The 20,290-nt window shown below is 31.2% G+C and overlaps 1 protein-coding gene across 1 annotated transcript in view; it reads right to left on the bottom strand.

Moving 5' to 3' along the window:
• LOC107363796 (uncharacterized) overlaps window positions 1–19,929 on the bottom strand; it is a 38,715-nt gene extending 18,786 nt beyond the window's left edge. Inside the window, exon 1 of the mRNA XM_015931064.3 lies at window positions 18,929–19,929. Within this exon, the coding sequence (XP_015786550.2) occupies window positions 18,929–19,442 (514 nt within the window). The 5' untranslated portion in view covers window positions 19,443–19,929. The remainder of the gene's footprint in view (window positions 1–18,928) is intronic.
• Window positions 19,930–20,290: the final 361 nt, after the last annotated feature.

The raw sequence follows: 20,290 nt of genomic DNA on the forward strand, positions 1-20,290 counted from the left end.
CACTTTACTTATTATTGTATATTTGATAGGAATCAATGAACTGAGAATGAAATAGATTCACTTTGAATGCACTGCATTTAGCAATGTGAAATTGAATGAAAATTAATAGCGTTTAATAGCTTTAAATGAAAAGTGTGAATCAAATAGTCTCATCCATTTCAATTTATTGGTTCGAGTTCAAAAACAATGTCAAAAGTTCACAGATTTAGTGGCAAGGTTCAAACGAAGAGCTGAATATCGCTTTGAAAGATCATTCCAAGAAATTTCAAAATTTTCATCTCTTTCATCTCTCAATGCAAACGAAGGCACAATTATTGAACTCATCGATCTGTTTCGATTGGATTCAAATGAACATTTATCGTCTTTTCTGATGAAGATTAAAGTTGAGCTTCATCAGCGTTTTGCTAAGGCATTGTTCATGGAAATAGATTTTTACTGTTTTTTCTGGATCAATTGCAAGTGAATTTCCTTGTGCATTACTTTGAGAACTTGAACAATTTAAAATATTTGGAAAATTTTCTTCTTGTCAGTTATTATTTCATCTTTTTTGTTTCACACTTGGATTGATAATTTTTTGTTAAATTAAAAGATGAGGCAAAAAGTGAAATGAAAATGGATATTTTGAAAAGTGTCGTGAAACTTGAGATAACTTTATGAAAAGATGAATTTTTTCTGGAAACGTGTTTGCGCTGTTGAAATGAAAATTGAAGGAAAGTCAAGGAGGAAAAGTTATTAAAGGTTTGAATATATTTGATGAGAGCCAGTTGAATGGAAGTGCAGAGGGAAAAATGGAAATGATGGAAATGATGAAAAGAATGAAATTGTAATTGAGAAAATGGGAAAATTGAGCAAAAAAAGGGCAACAAAGTATAAAAATAAAGTCATTTCCAATTGAGAGTAAAGATGAAGATAAAGATTTAAAGTGGGAAACGAGGAAAGAAATTTGAAGGACGAAGTAAAGTGTGACTAGTAAAATGAATGTGATGATAAAATATTGTTCAGCAGAAGCACAGAAGGCAAGAGAAGAAGAGAAATGTTTGCAAAAATGTTTTACCTGAAAGAGTAATTTTTCAAGGAAAAAGCCTAAAAAAGTTAAAAAATGTTGAAGGAAATGTATGATGATGAAGATGAGTAAAGCTTTAGTTTTGCCTATTTCGCCTAGTGAGGCTCAAGTATGTCCGATGCTCCAGTTTGTCATCTAATTTTGATTTAGATTGATGAGTTTGGCTTGCAAATTGCAGACACAAGAGAAAGAATCGAGGAAAAGATAAAAAAGTAAAAGCTGAACAGAGCATGGAAAATGGTCTTTATTTTGATGATCCAAACGTGTGACTTCTATTTTGGTCTTGCCATTTGCCGGTAACAATTGCCGGATGAAGAAAAGAGAATAAAATTTTTCTTCTCTTCTTTTCTCTTCTTGCATGCTTTACTATCCTTGTTTACTGTTGTACTCATGTAACCTATTCTGGAGCAAAGGTTGGAATACATTGAATGTTTCATTGTGTGTTTAGCTTAAAAAACCATCAAAGATGCATTATTTTTGCAACATTGTGATGACCTGTCAAAAGATGTTACAACAATTCTTTATTCAACTTTTCTTCTTTTCGCCATCTTTTGCTTCTTCTTTTTATCATCGCTTTCTCTCTATTCTTCATCATCATTATCTTCTTAATAGGGTTAAAATGAGGTATTTTCACTATTCTTTCACATTCATTCATTTCTTTTGACAACTTTTTCCTTTCTCTTCCTTCCATGAATCATTAGTCTCCTATTATTATTAACACTTAATTGTCTCGATCAATTTTTACTCTATTATTATCATGGAATGTATCGAAAAGCTTTTCAAGAATTGGTAATCCATCAGACATTAGGTGACTCGAAAAGGTGTCAATTCCAATCAATTGCTATCAACAGTTTGAAGATTGTTGATTAAAGATGCAACAATTTAACAATCATCGATTTCCAGGCGGAAGCGAAAAAATGGAAAAAATCGACTTCGAAATCTAACTTTTTACACTAAAATTCATCGAATGGCAATAAAGCGATCAGAAACTGAAAACTTTTCAAAAGCGATTTTCTCACATACAGAATGCGCTTCATATCGATGAAAAGCTAAAACAAAATTTGATCTTTTTCAATTTCGACTTCGAGTAACAAGAGAAAGTTTTCGTATCTTCCTTAACCCATTTCTTTTCTCGAATTTGATTCTTCTTGTCTTAAATATCAACCAAAAATCGAGTTCTCGAGTAACTCAAACTTTTCGATAGAGATATTCATTGTTTGGTGACAATTGAAACAGAAATGAGTAAAAGTAGAAATTTCTCAGAAGCGATTTTCTCACTTTCAGAATACACTTGAAATCGATGAAGTCGAAATTTCGACATTTTTGACTTCGATTTCGATTAATGAGAAGGAAATTTCCGTTCAATTTTCGCATCTTCGATTGTCGATTTTTTTCGAAGAAAATACTAATTTCCTTGCTTCAAATATCAATTACTGTTCTTTTATGTGACATTTAATGAATGTTTTTTTCGCTCTTGTGACTTGTTTCTTTTTTGCAACATTTTCCTTCTCTGCTTCCGTAAACCTGTTTAGTCTCAAACCTTTTCATCATGATCATGTTCACTTCTTATCTTTATCATCAAGCCCAACGCCTAAGGGACTCATTACAGGGTAAAGACAGTAAGACAAGTTAACAAGGTTGATACATGATGAGTTTGATGAAACAAAACAGAAAAGTTGAGTTGAAAAGAATTGGAATTAAATGAGAAATCCTTTCAACAATAACCAGTAAATTGTCGCAGTTTAGTAACTCTTTCAGTCTTTAACTTATCAAGTTAACTCTCTTTACTTCAATACAAATAAAGTTTCCAAAAGATACTCAAAATTCCTCAACATTTACTCCACTTATTGGCGTGAAAATTGTCAGCAAACAGTAAAAAGTAAAGAAACACTTTTCTCTTTACTTTTCAAAATTAAAGCAACAAAAAATTAATTGAGCAAAATGATGAACAATTTGCTTCTTTTCAACCGATTGACTAGCAAATTTACCATAAAACTTGAACCGTAAAAGGATAAGATAATGATGAACAAAATGTTAACTACTGTTGGAGCAACATGAAATTTACAGGAAAAGCAAAGTTTCTTTTTTCAGGGAAAAATGTATTTTCTCAAAACGATTTGGTCTTTAAATTTGACTGAAGCACAACTGAAAGCCATTTAATTGACCAAAGAAAATGTTTCACCAATTTTGAATTTTATGTTATTTACTCCCAGAGATGAGCGATAACAATACAAGAATAAATGCCTTGAAAAGCTTAACCTTAACAGCCAAACTAACGAGCGCAAAAAATGTATTTAAAGTAGTCCAAGACTCGAGAAAACATAAAAATGAAACATTTACTTAAATGGTTAAACATATTGTTTCAAGAGTAACTTTACCAGTTTTCATAATAAAAACAGAGTTCATTGAATCGAGCAAAAGTTGAGTTTAAATTTAAATAAATTTCAACTTTTTTTTCGACTCGATATGTTCTGTTAACCATTTGCTCATTGTTTTAACCTTTTATTTTCTTGCTTTTTTGCCAGTTCTGTCCTGTTGTTAGAATAGAAAAAAGAATAATTTTCAATTTTCTGTTTACTACAAAATTCTCAAAACACTATTATTGTTATGTTTATTACTATTGTTATTATGATTCTATTTATTGTTCTTTTTTTCTTCTTTCCTCAATTTTTTACTCACTTATTCTGCAACAGAATTTTCTTTTGAAACATTAATATCAAGTCCATTCCAACTCACCCGAAACCAGAATATGTTACCAGTTTGTTATCCCATTAAAGTCTTAACGATCAACGGAATATTCACATTTAAAGAGCTTCGAAGTTTTATCGAGCTGAAAAATCTCGAGTTTAACTCTCGATTAAAATGTTGACTCAAACATTGAAGTTCAATGTTTTTCCGTTTTCACTTTTTCTTTGATTCAGTTCTTGAATCATTAATTATTGTTGTTATGGAAGTTCCAGATTTTCTTTGAACTCAACTTGTCGAGATTGTATTTACAACTTCATGTAGTGTTTAATCCATCAGAATTAATCCGATTAACATCATCTAATTAATACTCTATTTTCATGTGCTTAACCTAAAGCAAATCATCTGAAAGAGAATGAAAAAGAAATGTCTCTCTGAAAAAGAGTTTTCTCTCAATGATTGATGACCTTTTGATCAGTTTGAATTTTCAAATGAACGTCGATCAAAAGTCGATAACTTCAAGTATCAAAAGTATTCAAAAAGAGATTCTTTGAGATGAAAATTTCCATTGAGTTTTGTGTAAAGAGTAATTATTGTCATGTTTACCTCTTCTTTATCTCCATCAATTGAGCAAAAGAAATTAATAGACTTGAAATATTCCAAGCATGGAGTTTGTGTTTTGTCAGAAGATGGAATGGAATAAAAGTTCAATTATCTTCTCACTTCTTGTTTATTACTAATGATAATTTAATTGACTTTTTCTGTTGTTTCTCACAATTTAATTTCATTTCAAATGAAAACGCAAAACAAAAGTAAACTTGAAGAGAAAGTTTTACCTTTTATTTAATCAATTGCAATTTCAATCAACTTTAACACTTGAACATCATTTAAATGAATTTACAGTTTCTAACAAGTAATAAAGATGACACAAAATCTTTGAAATCAACTTGTAAATTCAAGAAAATCATCATTCATCATGTAAAGTTAAAGTTACAAAAGTTATCCAAACTAGTGTTTGCAAGTTGAAACTGTTTCATAGAAAAGTTTGCAAAAAGTAATAAAACGTTTTCCCTCATCAATTGGATCAAATTATGTATCATCATGTCAGGTTGAAAATAACATGGAAAATTGAAGAAAAATGATCAGAATTGATCAGAAATTCGATACGAAAAAGGGTAAAATTGCTCAAATTTCAATTAGTCGATATAAATAGTTTTTAAACATTTTCAATAAAAAGTAAACTCGACTCAAAAGGAAAGATTAAAAATTGTTGCTCAAGAAAATTGTTTTCATTCAAAGATGCAAACTACGATCATTTTTTGAATAAAATCCCTCCATATCAAGTTGAGAATAAAATGCAATCTAAAAGAATTGATTGGAATCTGGAAAATGAAAAATTAATCTTGGATCGAAAGAAACATGTAAAATCTTTTCTCACTCGAAATGATGAATTTTCTTGAAATTGCTGTACAAATAGAAAAGTTGAGATTGGAAAATGAAATTTCCAAAGTCGCCCAAATCCATTTGCTCAAACATATCGACTAATCTCTAAATTCTTGTACTTTTCGAGTAACTTTCTGAAAGCTTTCGCACACTTTCAATGTGAACTAATTTGACTTGTTATCAAGAGTTATCTTCATCATCACAAGTCAATATTTTATACTTCATTTTGTTGTAACACAAGTTGACTATAAAGCTGTTCAAATAAGCCACAAAAGCTTATTATATCAACAACTTGCAACTAACATTTATTACCAGTTGAAAAGGATGATGATGATGATGACACATGCACAAACAGAAAGGCTGAAAAGTGTCGACAGATGAAATCTTAGATTAAAATAGAATTGTCGAGTTCGTAAATGTTGAGGGTGGCAAAGGCAATGTTGATGGAATGGGCAAGAAGAAAAACCGACAGAAAAAAAGATATCATTGGGTGTGTCAATGGTTATCATGAAATGATGGTAAATATCATGAATTGTGTTCAATGGTATTGATGTTGATTGAAAAAAACGAGAGAAAAGGAAAAATGGTGAAAAGAAGAAAATCACATTTTCTCCATCCTTTTCACCCTTCACAGCATCCAGACACTTTCATTATGAATTGATGAAAATGATGATGATGATGAGCTGATAAAAAAAAGTGAAAGCCAGAAAAAAGAAGTAAAATGGTCAACAATTTAGATTTGATTATTTGCTTGTTTCTTGTTATTATTTGATAAACTATTTTAACCATGATTCTTTTGATTCAATATTTTCCTTCTTCCTTCTTCTTCTTCCATATCAAGTTATATCACTTTACGTTATTATATTAGTACATCTTGAGTTTGACAGGAAATTTAATCTCATTGATTCACTGAGACTTCTGGACGAAACCAATGAAATATTTGCTTCACATTTATTTTTATTTTCCCAGTAATTCAACTTCAAATATGAAATCCATATGAAAAGGCCAGGCAACAACAAGAAAAGTAAACATTGATTACAACTAATATTATCATGATGTAAGAAATTCCATTTTGACCCTTTTTTCTTTCTCTTTTTCTTCTCTTTTCTCCTGATTTTGTTTTTTCTTCTTCTCTTCCTCTTTACGTTCCAATTTCAACGACATTCACTTCAACTCTTGAACCGTTATTATTATAATAAATATCTATTTATTATTAGCCTTGTTTCTCATAATGTTAACTCATTTTGATAACTTTCACCTTGGTGTTCAGCCTTTTCCATAATAACATCCATTTTGGCTCAATTCTGCTCTTAATATCCTCTAAATGGTCCAGTCATCATCATCATGACCATTATCTGCAAAAGAGTTGTTATCTGCTTTTCAGAACAAAAAAGGTTTTTGCTTTTGCCTCTTCAATTTCTTTACGCCTTGACTCATTTTCAGTGAAATGCAGAATTTGAAATTCCAATTTTTTGTTGCTTCTCACCAAGTTCATTTTATTAAGTCTAAATGGACCGAGTCAACTATGAATATTAATGCATTGGTCATATTGTTGACAGAATAAAATGAACTGATTGAACAGAATTGGAATAATTCAGGGAATCAATGTGATTCTTCATCTTTTCAGATCAATTGGAATCATTATTTTGCTTCAATCACAATTGACTGATGAGAGTCAACTTATTCAATTTTATTCGATAATTATCAACATTCGTATAAATTTTCGTTTTCATCTCGTTCCATTCATTAATAGTTTCACTCATCATGATGAATTCAACATTCTTACTTGTCAATTATTGAACTATTGCATGCACCAATCGATCAACCTTTTGTTTCAATTTGATTTAATTTACTTGGAATGAATGAGAATAATCAAATTGATAATTCTTTTTGGCCATTTAATCATTATAATCAGAATGATTGATTTTTTTCCCACTTTTCCATGAAACCTTTTTTCTATCTTTTTTTTCTTCAATCGTTTAATCTGATGAAACTAATCTTTTCTTAGTTTCTCCTGCTTTGCTGTAAGAAGGAAAGAATATGTTGACAAGCGAAATGCTCGATTATTGAATAAAAATTGCTCAAGAATAAACTTTTGCTTAATAGAGTTTTAATGAGCATTAAAAGGTTGATGGTAATTATCATGCAAATATGCTAGCTGAATATTGAAAAACTGCTTTTTTTCATCATTGAATTTTTTTCCTTGCCCTTCTTTCAGCACTTTTACAATGTTGACTTGTGAGTGTGACTACAATCAATGACTATTGTATGTGATAAATTTAAATGTAATGCAACAAGAAACAAGTGAAAAATAGCAAAATGTGAAGACAGGAAATGATCATGATGATGATAATGATGATAGGAGAGCCTGCCACGTTAATATTTGAAAATGTGTCAAAAAGCAATTTATAGTGAATCAATCATGTTAATTGTTTAAACAACGGGCTTGTTACCAGAGGGTTGCATTCAATTAATTATATGCTAATTAAGTCGACTCAAAAACAGTTGCTTTTCAAGTGAAAAATTTGCGCAACTATTCACCGTAAAAACTAGACCCAAGCAAGAGTCGAAGAGCAAACCAGGATCAAGCACCTTCCAGGACGAAGCAATGAGGGCAACCATAGCTTCCATCCGTGACAAACATTTTTTCATCTCTTACATAAAGTTGCCCCAAATGAGGGCTTCAAAGTCAACCTAGACCAACCACTTCGCAGCACTAAAATTACTGGTTCATCGAGCTTCAAATTTCCTGCCAGCATGAAAAGGCTACAAAGTAATAATTTACATTAATCGTCTTATCACGAGATGGACCCTAATCACCATTCAACCTGACCTAGAGGATGCACTTGCTAGGGTTGAAAAAGTAAACATATTTAGACCTCTTTCATCACTCCCATGACAACATTTGGCAGAAAACTTTTTATCCCCAAAAAGAAATGAAAAGGTGCAAAATGATGAAATGATGATGAAATTAATTTATTTACTCAGTCAGTCTGCCTCAACATTTCATCTTTATCAATTTGCATTATTGTTACAAAGGCAAAAAGTCTATTTTTGCTGTTCAATTTCCTTGACTTACAAATAAATAATTTCAACTAATTTCATTGAAATTCCGAAATTTAATTTCACCAGAAGCAACGTAGCAAAGCAAGGGAAAGGGAAGGGAGAAAAAAACAATCAACTTGTAACATGAAGAAAGTAATAATATTACAAACAAAAACGAATGTAAAAAAAGAGCTCAAAATTGAAAGAGGAAAAGAAGGGAAGCAAGAGAAGGACGAAAAGAAAAAACAAATAAATTCAACTCTTTTTTTTCCTTCTTCTCTGTATAATACATCTTATACCAATTCCAATATTCATGGTTATTACATTTTCTTTTGCATACAATTTTATTCCTTTTTTATCATCATTATTACTATTACTGTTATTATTATAAGGTACTCATAACCAGAAGAGATTGATAGAGGGAAGAGAGAAGAAAAAGAAAGTGGAAAAATAGAGAAAAGGAAAGGAAAGGAAAAACAAGTTATATCATTGATATTATTTCCAGTTAAATGGCATTATGCATACACAGCATGTTGTTATACATTTGTTATTCCTTGAATTCCCATTTTGGCATTCACCTTGATTACCAGGTTGAAGAGTGAGAGAAACAAGAAAATCATAGCTTTCATCATTATCAATAATAACATGGATTGAAACATATTGCAATGTATTAATGGAAGTAAAGTAAAATTTGAAGAAAAAAAATATTCACCTGAACGATGATGCAAATGCTAAGAGTGAAAACATGTTGACGACAAAAGCAACGAAGACGAAAATTAATGTTATTAAATGAAAAAAGGAGTAAAGTAAAGAAAAGGTGAAAAATGTTAATCAAAAGGACAAACAAGTTGATGAAGTTTGAATGAATAAAGGCAATTATTAGATTCATTAAGTTGCTCATTTTCATTACGGAAACTGTTATTACAAGTTGCAACTATTTATTACAATGTTACAGGCAACACAAACTTGTTAATAATGTTGAGCTTGAAACTGTTGCTGGAAACATTTTTTGTTGCTTGTAAATCCAACAGCTATTTGAGCAACTCTTTTTTTCCCTGGAAAACTCTTTTTTCTTTATTGTCATTTTGTTAATGTTTTTGCAGACACAAAATGATGACTAAATTGATGGAAAATGATTGAATCGCAAAGTCAATCTGTCTGATATTTGATCTTGAAAAAGGTCATTAAGGTTGATATTGATACAAGTCTACATTTTTTTCTCTTGACCTCAACTTTTGTCCTTTTTTTGTTACATTTTTTTCTTCTTCTTTTTTTGCTGTTTCAATGTTGTCATTGGTTTCGTTGATGAAAATTGAATAGTAAATATCTGATGAAATGTTCAATTTTATTGGTAAACTTTTTTTTCTCTCTTTACTTTTCTCCTTTGAGAAGCTCGGGTTTCAATGTGACTGATAAATCGATAAATTTTGTGCATTAAAAGTCTTCTCATTGAAGTCTTACATTAAAGTCTTATTTCAACTTTGATTGGAAAAAGTTTTTCCTTCTCACTCTACTTGTAATGAAAAATTCAGGGAAATGAAGCGCTTCCAGTGAAGTTTAATTTTTAATTGAATCTCTTGAAAGTTTATTAAACAAAGTAAACATTGTGACTTGCAATTGTTTATAAACTTATATTAATATCAGATAACATTGTCAACCAGGATCAGCTTATTTAGCCAGTGAAATATGATAGTCAAAGATGTAATAATACTGAAGAGAATTTGATATTTTTTTTCTTCTCTGCATTTCAGTTGAATTTTATCAAATGATGAAATTTTCTATTTCTGTTTAGACTCTTTACCATGTTGATCTAATGAGGGTTCAACTTGAAGCGAAGGAAAGACGAAAATTGAATTGTCAATATTGAACGGTTAGAGCGTAAATTTGTAAGAAACTCGAGTTAATCCAAATTTTTTGTTCGTCAAATGGACAAATTGGTTTACGTGTTTGGTCTGAGTTTTGTGTTCACCTAAGATTATGCTCTAAGCATATTAAGTTTTTTTTGGCTTTGGTCTTGTGATGAGCAACTTGGTTGGCAGTTAACTTGAATTTAGGTGTAATTTGATAGAGTAAAGTGGATGGATAGGAATACGCAGCCAAGGGAAGCGTAAAAATAATTTGGATAAATTCTCGGCTTCATTTTCTTTTCGTTATAATGTGAAAAAATGATGGTCATGATCATCTTATATGATGATCAAGATGATTGATCAAATGCCTTGGGCAAAGGCAAGAAGTGTATAAAAAAGTTGATGCGATTCAACAAAATGAAAGGTCGACCAAAAAAGAGAGAAGAAAAAAAAGATTTCTATTTTTTCTCTGTTAAACTTGCAATCAGATTAGAGGTTTCAAGTCACTCGATATCTTGGTTTGTCTCTTTGTTGGACATTTCTGCTTTTTTCTCATTTCGATTAGTTGGCCTCTTTGAAAAGATCAATTTCAGTTGAAACATTATGAAGGTTCTAAAAGGAAATGAGCAAAATGACTCTGAAACTAAGTTATCTTTGAATTACCTTGAGGAGAGAGAGAGAGATAGAGAGAGAGAGATGAGGAAAGAAATGATAAACAAGAAGTTTTGCTTGGAGAACAGAAAAAATGATGAGAATGATGAGTTTGATGGAAAAGATGATTTTTGTTGGTCACAATGAAGATGATGAAGATGATGGTAAAGATGGTGGCAAGTGTAAGACAAAAGTTCAGAGTAAAGGTAAAGATTCGCGTAATGGTAAAAGTTATTCATTTGGAAGAGGCGACAGAAGAGAAAAAAGATGAAACAATTTTTTTTCCTCTTCTCTTCTTTCCCTTCCCTGATAAAGTGTACCATGAAAATTGTGTCTCAACTAACATGGAAGCAATCAACAGTAAAGAAAGAAGATAACTAATGTTATGAGTTAATCTTTAGAGTCACAAGAGAAGAAGAATGAAATTAACTTGCCATTTTAATGGCAACAATTTGAACAATCTGGAGCTGAGTACAACACACAGGTTCAATTGATAACCAAAAGAGCAAAAGCTTTTGCTGAACAAAGAGAATGCAAAAGAAGAAGGAAAAAAGGAGGAAAAATTTCATTCAATTTTATTGCATAAAACGCAAGATAAACTCTCTTGGGAGTGAATACTGTTTATCCATGGATACAGTGTATAACATTTGATGAACTTGAACTCGCGTCCATCATGAACAAGAAAACAATCAAATTCAACTTTGAATTCTTTAAGAAGTAAAACACTTTTTTCGCTCATTTTCACTCTTCTTTTTTTACTTCAACTCTTGTCGTTGCTTCCTCACGTCAACGAATTTGAGTTCAATTTTACTCAGTTTTTCGTTGACTTTGGTTTTCGCCTTTTGCAGCTTTGTTGGTTTGCTTTCCTTTGAATATATTTCACTTTCGATTCAATAGTTTTCCGAGTTTTCCAGTTTATTCAAAAGTTGAACCATGAAAGGCAAGAAAACATGGAACGCAAAAATGATGAGAAACTTTAATATTTCATTTTGACTTTTCTTTTCCTTTTTTTCTCAGTAAACATTATTCCATCTGATGTTGTACATTGGATTGATTTCAATCTCTTTTTTTGAACCAGAATAAGAATCTTGTAAGAACTCTTTTTTTCTCGTTGCTTTCAAAGAAAACTTTGATTGATTTTCAATGGATTTTACTGTGTATTTTGTATCACTACCTTGTGTTTACTTTTCATGTTTTCACATCAATCAATTTTACTTTTAAACACAACATTAAGGCTGATGGGAAAAGAGGTAAATCTGTGCTTTATTGTTGTCCATTTTTTACCCTCGAATCATTCATCGAATTGAAAGGGTGAAATTGGATTCGAAATATTCAGAGGGCAAAAGAATATGTTGATGGAAATAAGCTTTTCCCTCCCAGTCTCTGGGAGTTGAACAAGAATGTCATAACCTTGAAGAAACCTTTTTTTCTCGATTCTTGTTTCACCGAAAAAAATTTCAGAAAGAAAATGAAATGAATCCAAGAATGAGAAAATCTGAAACAGAAAAGTAACCAAAATGAGGTTAAACTCTAGAAAAGGATTTCGATGCAAAAGAGGTTCAATTGGATAAAAGGTTCATGTTAACATTACCTGAGAATGTTTATAATGAGGTGAAAAAACGAAGTTCAATTTTTTCTTTTTTGTTCTACTGTTCTTTTTGGTCAGTTACTAACTAAAGGTTTACATGTTAATGTGTTGAGAAAATTTTGTTTTGAACTTTTCATGAAATGTTCTGAATGAACTTGATTTTTCTTGTTCATTGTTCTAAGCGGTTGGAACTGTGAACATTTGGAAAAGATGGAAATATCATTAACTCGATTATTCATGAAATTGGACTATTCTTTTTGGTTCATGACACCATGAATCTCTTGCAACTCATCTAAATGTTCTGAGTTACCATGCATTCTCATGGACGATTCATGTTCGTAGATACTTTTTTCTTCTCTTCTTTTCTCTTTTTCTTGTTCTTCTGTTTCCTCAATTACCTTGACTAACCTTGGCTGGTTCAATTGTTTTTTGACCTCAACAATGTGATAAGTATTTGGAATGGAAACGAAAAAAGAGGAAAAAAGGAAAAAAACTCGGAACTCATTGGTCAGTATTTTACTCTCTTGGCTTTCTTTTTTCTTCTTCCTTTTTCATCACCATTCCATCAATTCTGCATGAATTGTTTCAAATAAAACAGGTATTCATTTATCTTCAACAACATTCCGACTAATAATTTTACTCTTCCCTTTCCTTATTCATTATTCATGGCTTTCATCTTTACTCTTCTTTATTTTCCTCTTTTTATTCAAATATATATTCACTCATGAATTCTCAGCAAAATGATGGAAAAAATGCTAGAATATGAGCCTTTTCCATCAACTTTCCATCATAGTGGAAGACAATGAAGCAGATGAAAATGTTGAACTTTCAACTTTAGTTTCCACTTCTAACTCAGTGTTGGTCTTTATCCTCGAAACAAGCAAGTTTCTTCTTCCACCTACGAACAGTTCAGGTTGTTAATCAAGAATTACATGAATTGTGAAGTGATTTGTTTCCAACTAATGAACAATCCTCTCTATCAATCATTCAAAATGCAATTGACAATTCATCAGGTCAAAACACTTAGTGATTAACTGTTCTGTGTTCTGTTCAATATAATATTAATGCTTAGATTTTAGAGTTTAGATAATTTTTTCAGGTATCATTCAGTCAGGCAAGTTTGCTTTTGAAAAACTCGCATTTGTTTCAATTGATAAAAGTTACGAACTTATAAACATCAAAAAGGAGTCTGTTCACAAAGAGTATTGGCGTATACGGTGTTGGCTTTGAAATTTATTTGTAACGATGAGTTGACTTTTTTAGATTGGTTGACGTTTGTTACGTGCTCATAGCTCATGCCAGCCAAAGGATAAGAGTGTTTCCATACCGTTCAGTTAATAAATCGAGTTCAGCGAAAATCGTTTCTTTCCAATGAATCGGAATTCGACCTGAGACCGACACCAACCAACCAAAAATTTTTTGCACTCTTAGAAAATGACCTTCAAATTTCTTTTAGAGTTCAAATAACGGAATGACCTTGAATGACCTTGAGCTTTCCGACTTAAAGTTCTTCAATCTACGGAAGCGTATGGTTCGAATCTTAAGTCCTTAGCAGCAACCATTCTTGAGTTAAGAACACAAACAGGTAGAAAAATAAAAACAACGCCCAGTGTATGGTTTGGTATCATGGGATTGTCCATCAAAAAATACACATAAAGATTGATTGCAACTAAAATGTAAATTTTCTGACTTCTCTTCCTGCACAATAAACAGGATTGAATCAATCAGGAATGAAAAGAAGCGATTTTACTTACAATGAAAACAATGTTTAACTATTGTTCAAGTTGTTTTTTTTCTGGTTGAATCCAGAAAAAAAGTTGTTAAATAATTATTTGAGTCAACAAAATAAAGACAAACCTATTTACAATTTAATGGGTAAAGAGATTGAACGAGAGGAGTAACAAGAGTAAAAAAGAGCCAACAATGTGAGTGATGTTTCAGATCCTCCTACTGATGTTACCTGTCGAGTCTCGTTAAGCCTAAACAAGACGATGCTACAAGGGTTACACCTTGATCTTTTACTACAGCAACCAAGTGATGAGCAAATGTAAAGAGGCGAAAAGAAGAGAAAGAGCAAAAAAAGATGAATAAAAAGAAGAAGAAGATAAATTCAAACTGATTGAAATGCACATAATTGAATTTCAATTGAATTTCTGTTCACCCAAAAGAAAAAACAAGTTCACTTTATTTCAACTTTTCATGATTCTCTTACCTTCAACTCTTTACTGATTTGTGCTTTGCCTTGTTTACTATACCAATCAATTTTAATACATGTTTAGACAAATAGTTTACACAGTTTTCCAAGTGATTCATGATTTAATATTAAATACACAGAATCATTTCAACTCTTCTAATATTACCTGTGTAAATACCAATTCAATTTGATTTACAGACTTTTCATGTTTACCAAAAGTTTTAAAATTTTCAGATTCATTTTTTGTTCCAACAAATTGGTGTCATTATCAACACTTGATGTTGCTTGAAAAAAAAGGTTAATTTCAATCGAAGATTAAACTTTCAATAAATTTGTCTTCTCTATTAACATTGCCATTAACATTAATATCAACATAAATAACAAAATAACAGACTCAAGAACATTATCATTTTAGATTTCAATGAAATTGGATTAAAGAGAGAATCAGATTTGTGTTGAATATTTAACCATTTTTTCATCAACTGAATCACTTGAATAATTTATTCATTTCACCTTTATTTATGCAGATATAATATTTACAAGAAAAGGCAGGAAAACGGTAAAATGTCTTTTTTCCATCTCTTCATCTTCGCAAGAAAATTCTTTGTCTTAGAATGCAAAACAAGATGAAGCCAAAGTAAACCTTTTCATTCACTCTTGTTCCTCCTGCAACATTAGTCTTCTGTCAATGTAACTGGTTCATAAATAAGCATTGAAAAGTGATGCGTTCCTCTTGCCTTTGAAACAATCTCTACTCATCCTCATCTTATCTTCAACATCACCTTCTTTTCTCGTTTTTTTCGCCCCTTTCTTCGCTCTTCTCTTATCAATAAATTTAATCTCGACTTTTAATTCAAAAATAGTTGCTCCAAATGTTTGACAACAAAAGAAGAGAAAAAAAGAGATTCTTCTAAATCATTTACTTTTTCCTGTAACTAAATATTTTTCACCAATTTTGTTTCTCCAACATCAAGATAAAGTATAAAAATATTCATGATTCTTGGTTAACTTGAAGTCTGTTTAAATTCAATTTAACCTTCGACTTTTGCACACCTGAGCGAAGTGACCATTGACGAGATTAAAGATTAAAAGCTTGTAAGTTGATTGAAGACTAAATGAATAAATGATAGATTTAATTTAACCTTTACTTCGATTCCTTTTTTACACGATTTTTCCATGACATTTGAACTTTTCGAGCAATGGAATCGAACTGTAAATGTTAATTTGATTACAATGTTTGTAAATGTTGTCATATTAAGCGTTTTACATTTGAATAATGATTTGGATTGGAAAACATTTCAAATCATTTCTCATGTGATTTGGGTGAAAATGATTTGAAAGGCAAAATGGAAAAGTAGAAAAAAGTTTATTTCGCTTCATCATTATCACTATTGGGTTTGCTTCTTTCTTTAAACTTTTCACTTTTTCTCTTCTTCTTTTCTTCTCTCATCATCGCCATCATCATTATCTTCTTGGTAATCCTCTTACAGTGGTGTTCACTGTTAATACCAAACATGAGTATTTGCAGATTAATTTGAAATGAATTAATCTCATTGCAAATAATTTCCAATTGATTTGATTCTTATCAACATTGTAACATTTTCCTTGTGAACAGATGAAATAATCTCACCAACATTATCGACTTGATACATTCTTGATTTACGCTAATGCGCCTTGCGATGTGAATAAAATATGTTATCATAGTTTAATGGCACGGTTCAATTGGAAGGCGAATCAATGGTGAATTGAATGGTTGATGGAATGAGGAGAGAGAAGAGAATAGAAAGTTTTGCGAAAAAAATATTCTCATTGTTCATCATTTCAATCATTATTAATATATTTAGTGTCATTAATAATGGAACAGGAAAATTGAGATTGATTCAAAAGATCGGAAATCACGGCAAGGAATGTTATTGCCTTTTCAAGATTTTCATATCTTCAGTTGAGAACGTTTTTGGTTCAGTTCATGATGGAAAAGCGACTTTCAGAGTAAAGATAAAAACATTTTTTTCGGAAGGAACATTCTGATAAAATTCGTAAAATTTCATTTTCTTTTGAAGCTGATTTGAGACAAATTTCGATATCGAAAAGTTGCATTGCAAAATTATTCGAACATTGTAATGAAGCGGAGAAAATGGAAATGAATTGAAATGAACTGGAAAGTATCCAAAAAAGAAGTTCGTTTATTCAAGAATTACTTCTGGATAAAATCAACATTATTGATCTACAATTTTCCATTTTTTCGTCATTTTCGATTTCACATTCTCGACGGTAAAAGTCGCAACTTTTTCCATATAATTTTTTATTTTGATTCAATGAAATCAAATTGAATCAAACTTACTTTTGGAGTAATTTTCTCACCAATAATTTACTTTCATTACTATTTAGAGTAAATAAATTTGCTCAAATGATTATTGTCTTGTCTGATGAACATTGAATCAATTTTGGTTGAACAAGAAACGAGACAAAATTGCATTTCTTATTATCAATTTTGCGTTGAATTAGCTGAGAATTGATGAGCAAACATGAATAACCTGAACATTTGGCGTAATAATCATTGAAAGGAAAACACAAAAATGACGAAAAAGGATTTTTCAAAAGAATTGATATTCCACTGAATTATAAACAAATCATTTGCTAATACAAACTGATTAATGGAATCGAAATTTTGAGACAAAAATTTCGACAAATTGAGAATCGCGTTTCCATCCAAATGAATCGAGTTAAATTGAATGCATTTGACGAGAGAAAAGTTGATTTCAATCATTGATTAGTTTATTACTCAAGTGAAAGAGATACTTTCTCAATTTGTTGAGTTAAACATGATGTTGATAGAGAAGAACCTTGTTGATTAACTTTTCTCTCTCAATTATTTTTGCTTCAAAATTCTGTTCACTTTTTTTTCTCTTCCTTTGTATACATTCGACTCTCAAAGTTTCACATTCACATGGGAGTTTCAAGAGTACAAGTTGATATCCATGGTAATAATATCATAAATCAAATGTGACTCTTTTCATCTTTTCTCATCTTTTTTTTCCTTCTCTTCTCGGTATTCATTAGTTGAGTTTTTTACACTCTTTGTGCCTCTTACTAAAGCAATCATGTTCAACAACATCATCATCTTCATGTTCAACAACAAGATCAAAATCAGTCTCATTAAACTCTCAACAATCAAAGGATCACCATACTAATTAGTTCACTTAACGCAAACGTTTTTTTCTTCATTTTCTTCTTTAGTTTTTCTTCCAATGAAATTTGGCGAAAAACATCTTTTTTTTCGCAAACATTTTCTTCTTTGTATACAAAATTGTTGTTTCATTTGATGTGGTGAAAGATGCGTTGACAGGTTCAAGATGATGAGGCGGAAAGTACGATATTGTTGAGGAATGATGGATTCAATGATAAAGTGAAAGTGATGATAAACAGAGAATCTTATTGTTAAGAGGAAAAGAAGTGTTTGTGTTCGGGAAAAGTCAGACTCTGAACGTTTTGAGTTTGTTGGAAAGCTCAAAGGTTTACATTATTGGAATGAGAATGATTGAGGAAAAGAGTAAGATTGATTGGGAGATTTAACTGGATTCTCATTTTGATGAAAGTTGAACTCACAGTGAAAATGATAGAGAAAATGGCAAAATCTTTTCTTCTCACATCATTCAACATTCAATGGTCTTTTCACTCTTCGATATCACTTAAACGATTCACACAACTTTACAATCCTCAGAAAAAGAGAAAAAACAAAAAGTCTAATAAAAATGGTAAAGATGATGATGACCAAAGAGAGAAAAGTTGAAGCAAGTGAGAAAATGATGATCATGATGATGGAAAAGGAATGAAACCTTGGATTATCAGATTGACGAGATTTACCATTCACAATTCAACATTCATTGGGAAAAAGGTTTTAAGCTTTGTTTTTATTTGTTGCCTCAACAACTCAATCATTAGTTAATCTGACTCGTCTTGGTGACACTCAATTTGCTCAGTACAAAGGGATGAAAGAAGATACATTAAAAGTCGAAAGGACAAAGGTCTAATTGACAGTTGAGAGAAAAAGGTGAAATTTTTTTCTTCTTCTTTTTCCATGAAGTTGGAAAGAAGCATTAAAGGAAAAAAAGGATTAACATTTGATTGGATAATGATGATTTGATGGTAAAAGTATGGACTTTAATCAATATTCAATGCAAGTAATCTGATGATTGGTTTGACTTATCCAAACATTTGTAACATTAGAATCACTTGAAGGTTAAAAATGATGAATTCAACTTTTGTTTGTTCAACAGATTTAATCGAAAGAAAAGAAGATGATTTTTATTATGAAATGGATAAACATGATAATTGTCTTTTCTGTGTTTGCTAATCATTCCCTGAAATTGGAGATGGGATGAGGTGGGTGAAGAGCAAGTTGAAAGGCTTACCGTAAACAATCATTTTTGCCTTCTTTGAATCACCATTATCGGGTGACATGACGACACATGAATAGTCACCAGAGAGATCGGTTGTTGGCTTAATTATGTTGATTGCTCGGTATTGGGTTAAAGGGTTGGCAGAGTCGATGGAATAGTTTAAATTGATTCGACCCGAGAGGCGTTTAGATGCATGACGAGAATGCCTCTCAGGTATCCATTGGTAAATTGGTTGAGGATCATCATTGAGAAACCATTTAACAACAATCCGATGATCTTCACCTTCATTTAAACAATAAATACAATCCAAAACTATGCTCTCTGTGGTTCCATTTTCAACCAATTCGGGAACAATTAATGACCGAATTCCCCATTCACCGTCATTACACACTGAGGATGAAGAGGTTGAAGAAGGCGAAGAATAAGTTGGTGAAGATTTCTTATATCCTTGGAACAATTTAGATGCTGTTGCCATAGTCAAACTTGACAAGGTAAACAAAAGTGACAACCATGATGAAAGAATCATGTTGCTCTTTTTTTTGGAATTTTAAGGTAAATCAAAAAATTCTATTGTTGAAAATTATTTGGTGATTACACAGTTTTGGTGGTTAATGATGATTATTGAACACACACTTGGTGTCACTTGGTTTGTATCTGAGCTGGGAGTTTATTATTCAAATGTTATTCACTCCCAGCTCTGCACTTATTTATCAAGATGATGTAAACACTGGTAGACAAGGTGTTGTGATTGAATATTTTATTGATTCTGCACAGGTTAAAGGACTAACTTTTTTCTTGTAAGATTTACTATTTACTAATCTTTATCTGGCATCTCAATCATGCATTCAATTCATTTTCTCATTCAGAGCTTATCATGCTCTCACTCTTGCTACTCTTGCTCACTCTAATTTGCGTTTAATAATTTTTTCTCTTTTTCATTCTCTTCTTCTTAACCATCATCATGTCAACTATAACTTTATCTGTTACTGTTACTTTTTTTCCTTCTCATCCTCTCCTCTTCTCGCCTCCCAACATCATCATCAACTCACTATTGAATTATCCTTGCGCGATTACACTCATTCACAGGGCCCTCTCTCGACGAGAAAAGGCATCATCAGACCGGCTTACTTTTTTGTCAAACTTTAGCTTCTCGCCATTTTAAACTTTTCATTTTTCGCGCTTTTATTGACATTTAATTTGAACCTTTCACAAAGTTGAAGATTTGGCGCTAAGTTAAATTGAATGAGATTCGTCTGGTTCTTTCACATTACAGCATTTCTCGTCTCATTTCATCTTCTTATGAATTTCTGACCTCTTCTTGTTCGTTGTCAGCATTGGTAATAGAACGAGTAAGTGCAGAAAAATTTAGTCTTT

Source organism: Tetranychus urticae, chromosome 2, assembly GCF_039701765.1.
Source record: "Tetranychus urticae isolate SD_2017Ah chromosome 2, NJAU_TeUrti_SD_1.0, whole genome shotgun sequence".
In the NCBI taxonomy this organism is placed as follows: Eukaryota; Metazoa; Arthropoda; class Arachnida; order Trombidiformes; family Tetranychidae; genus Tetranychus; species Tetranychus urticae.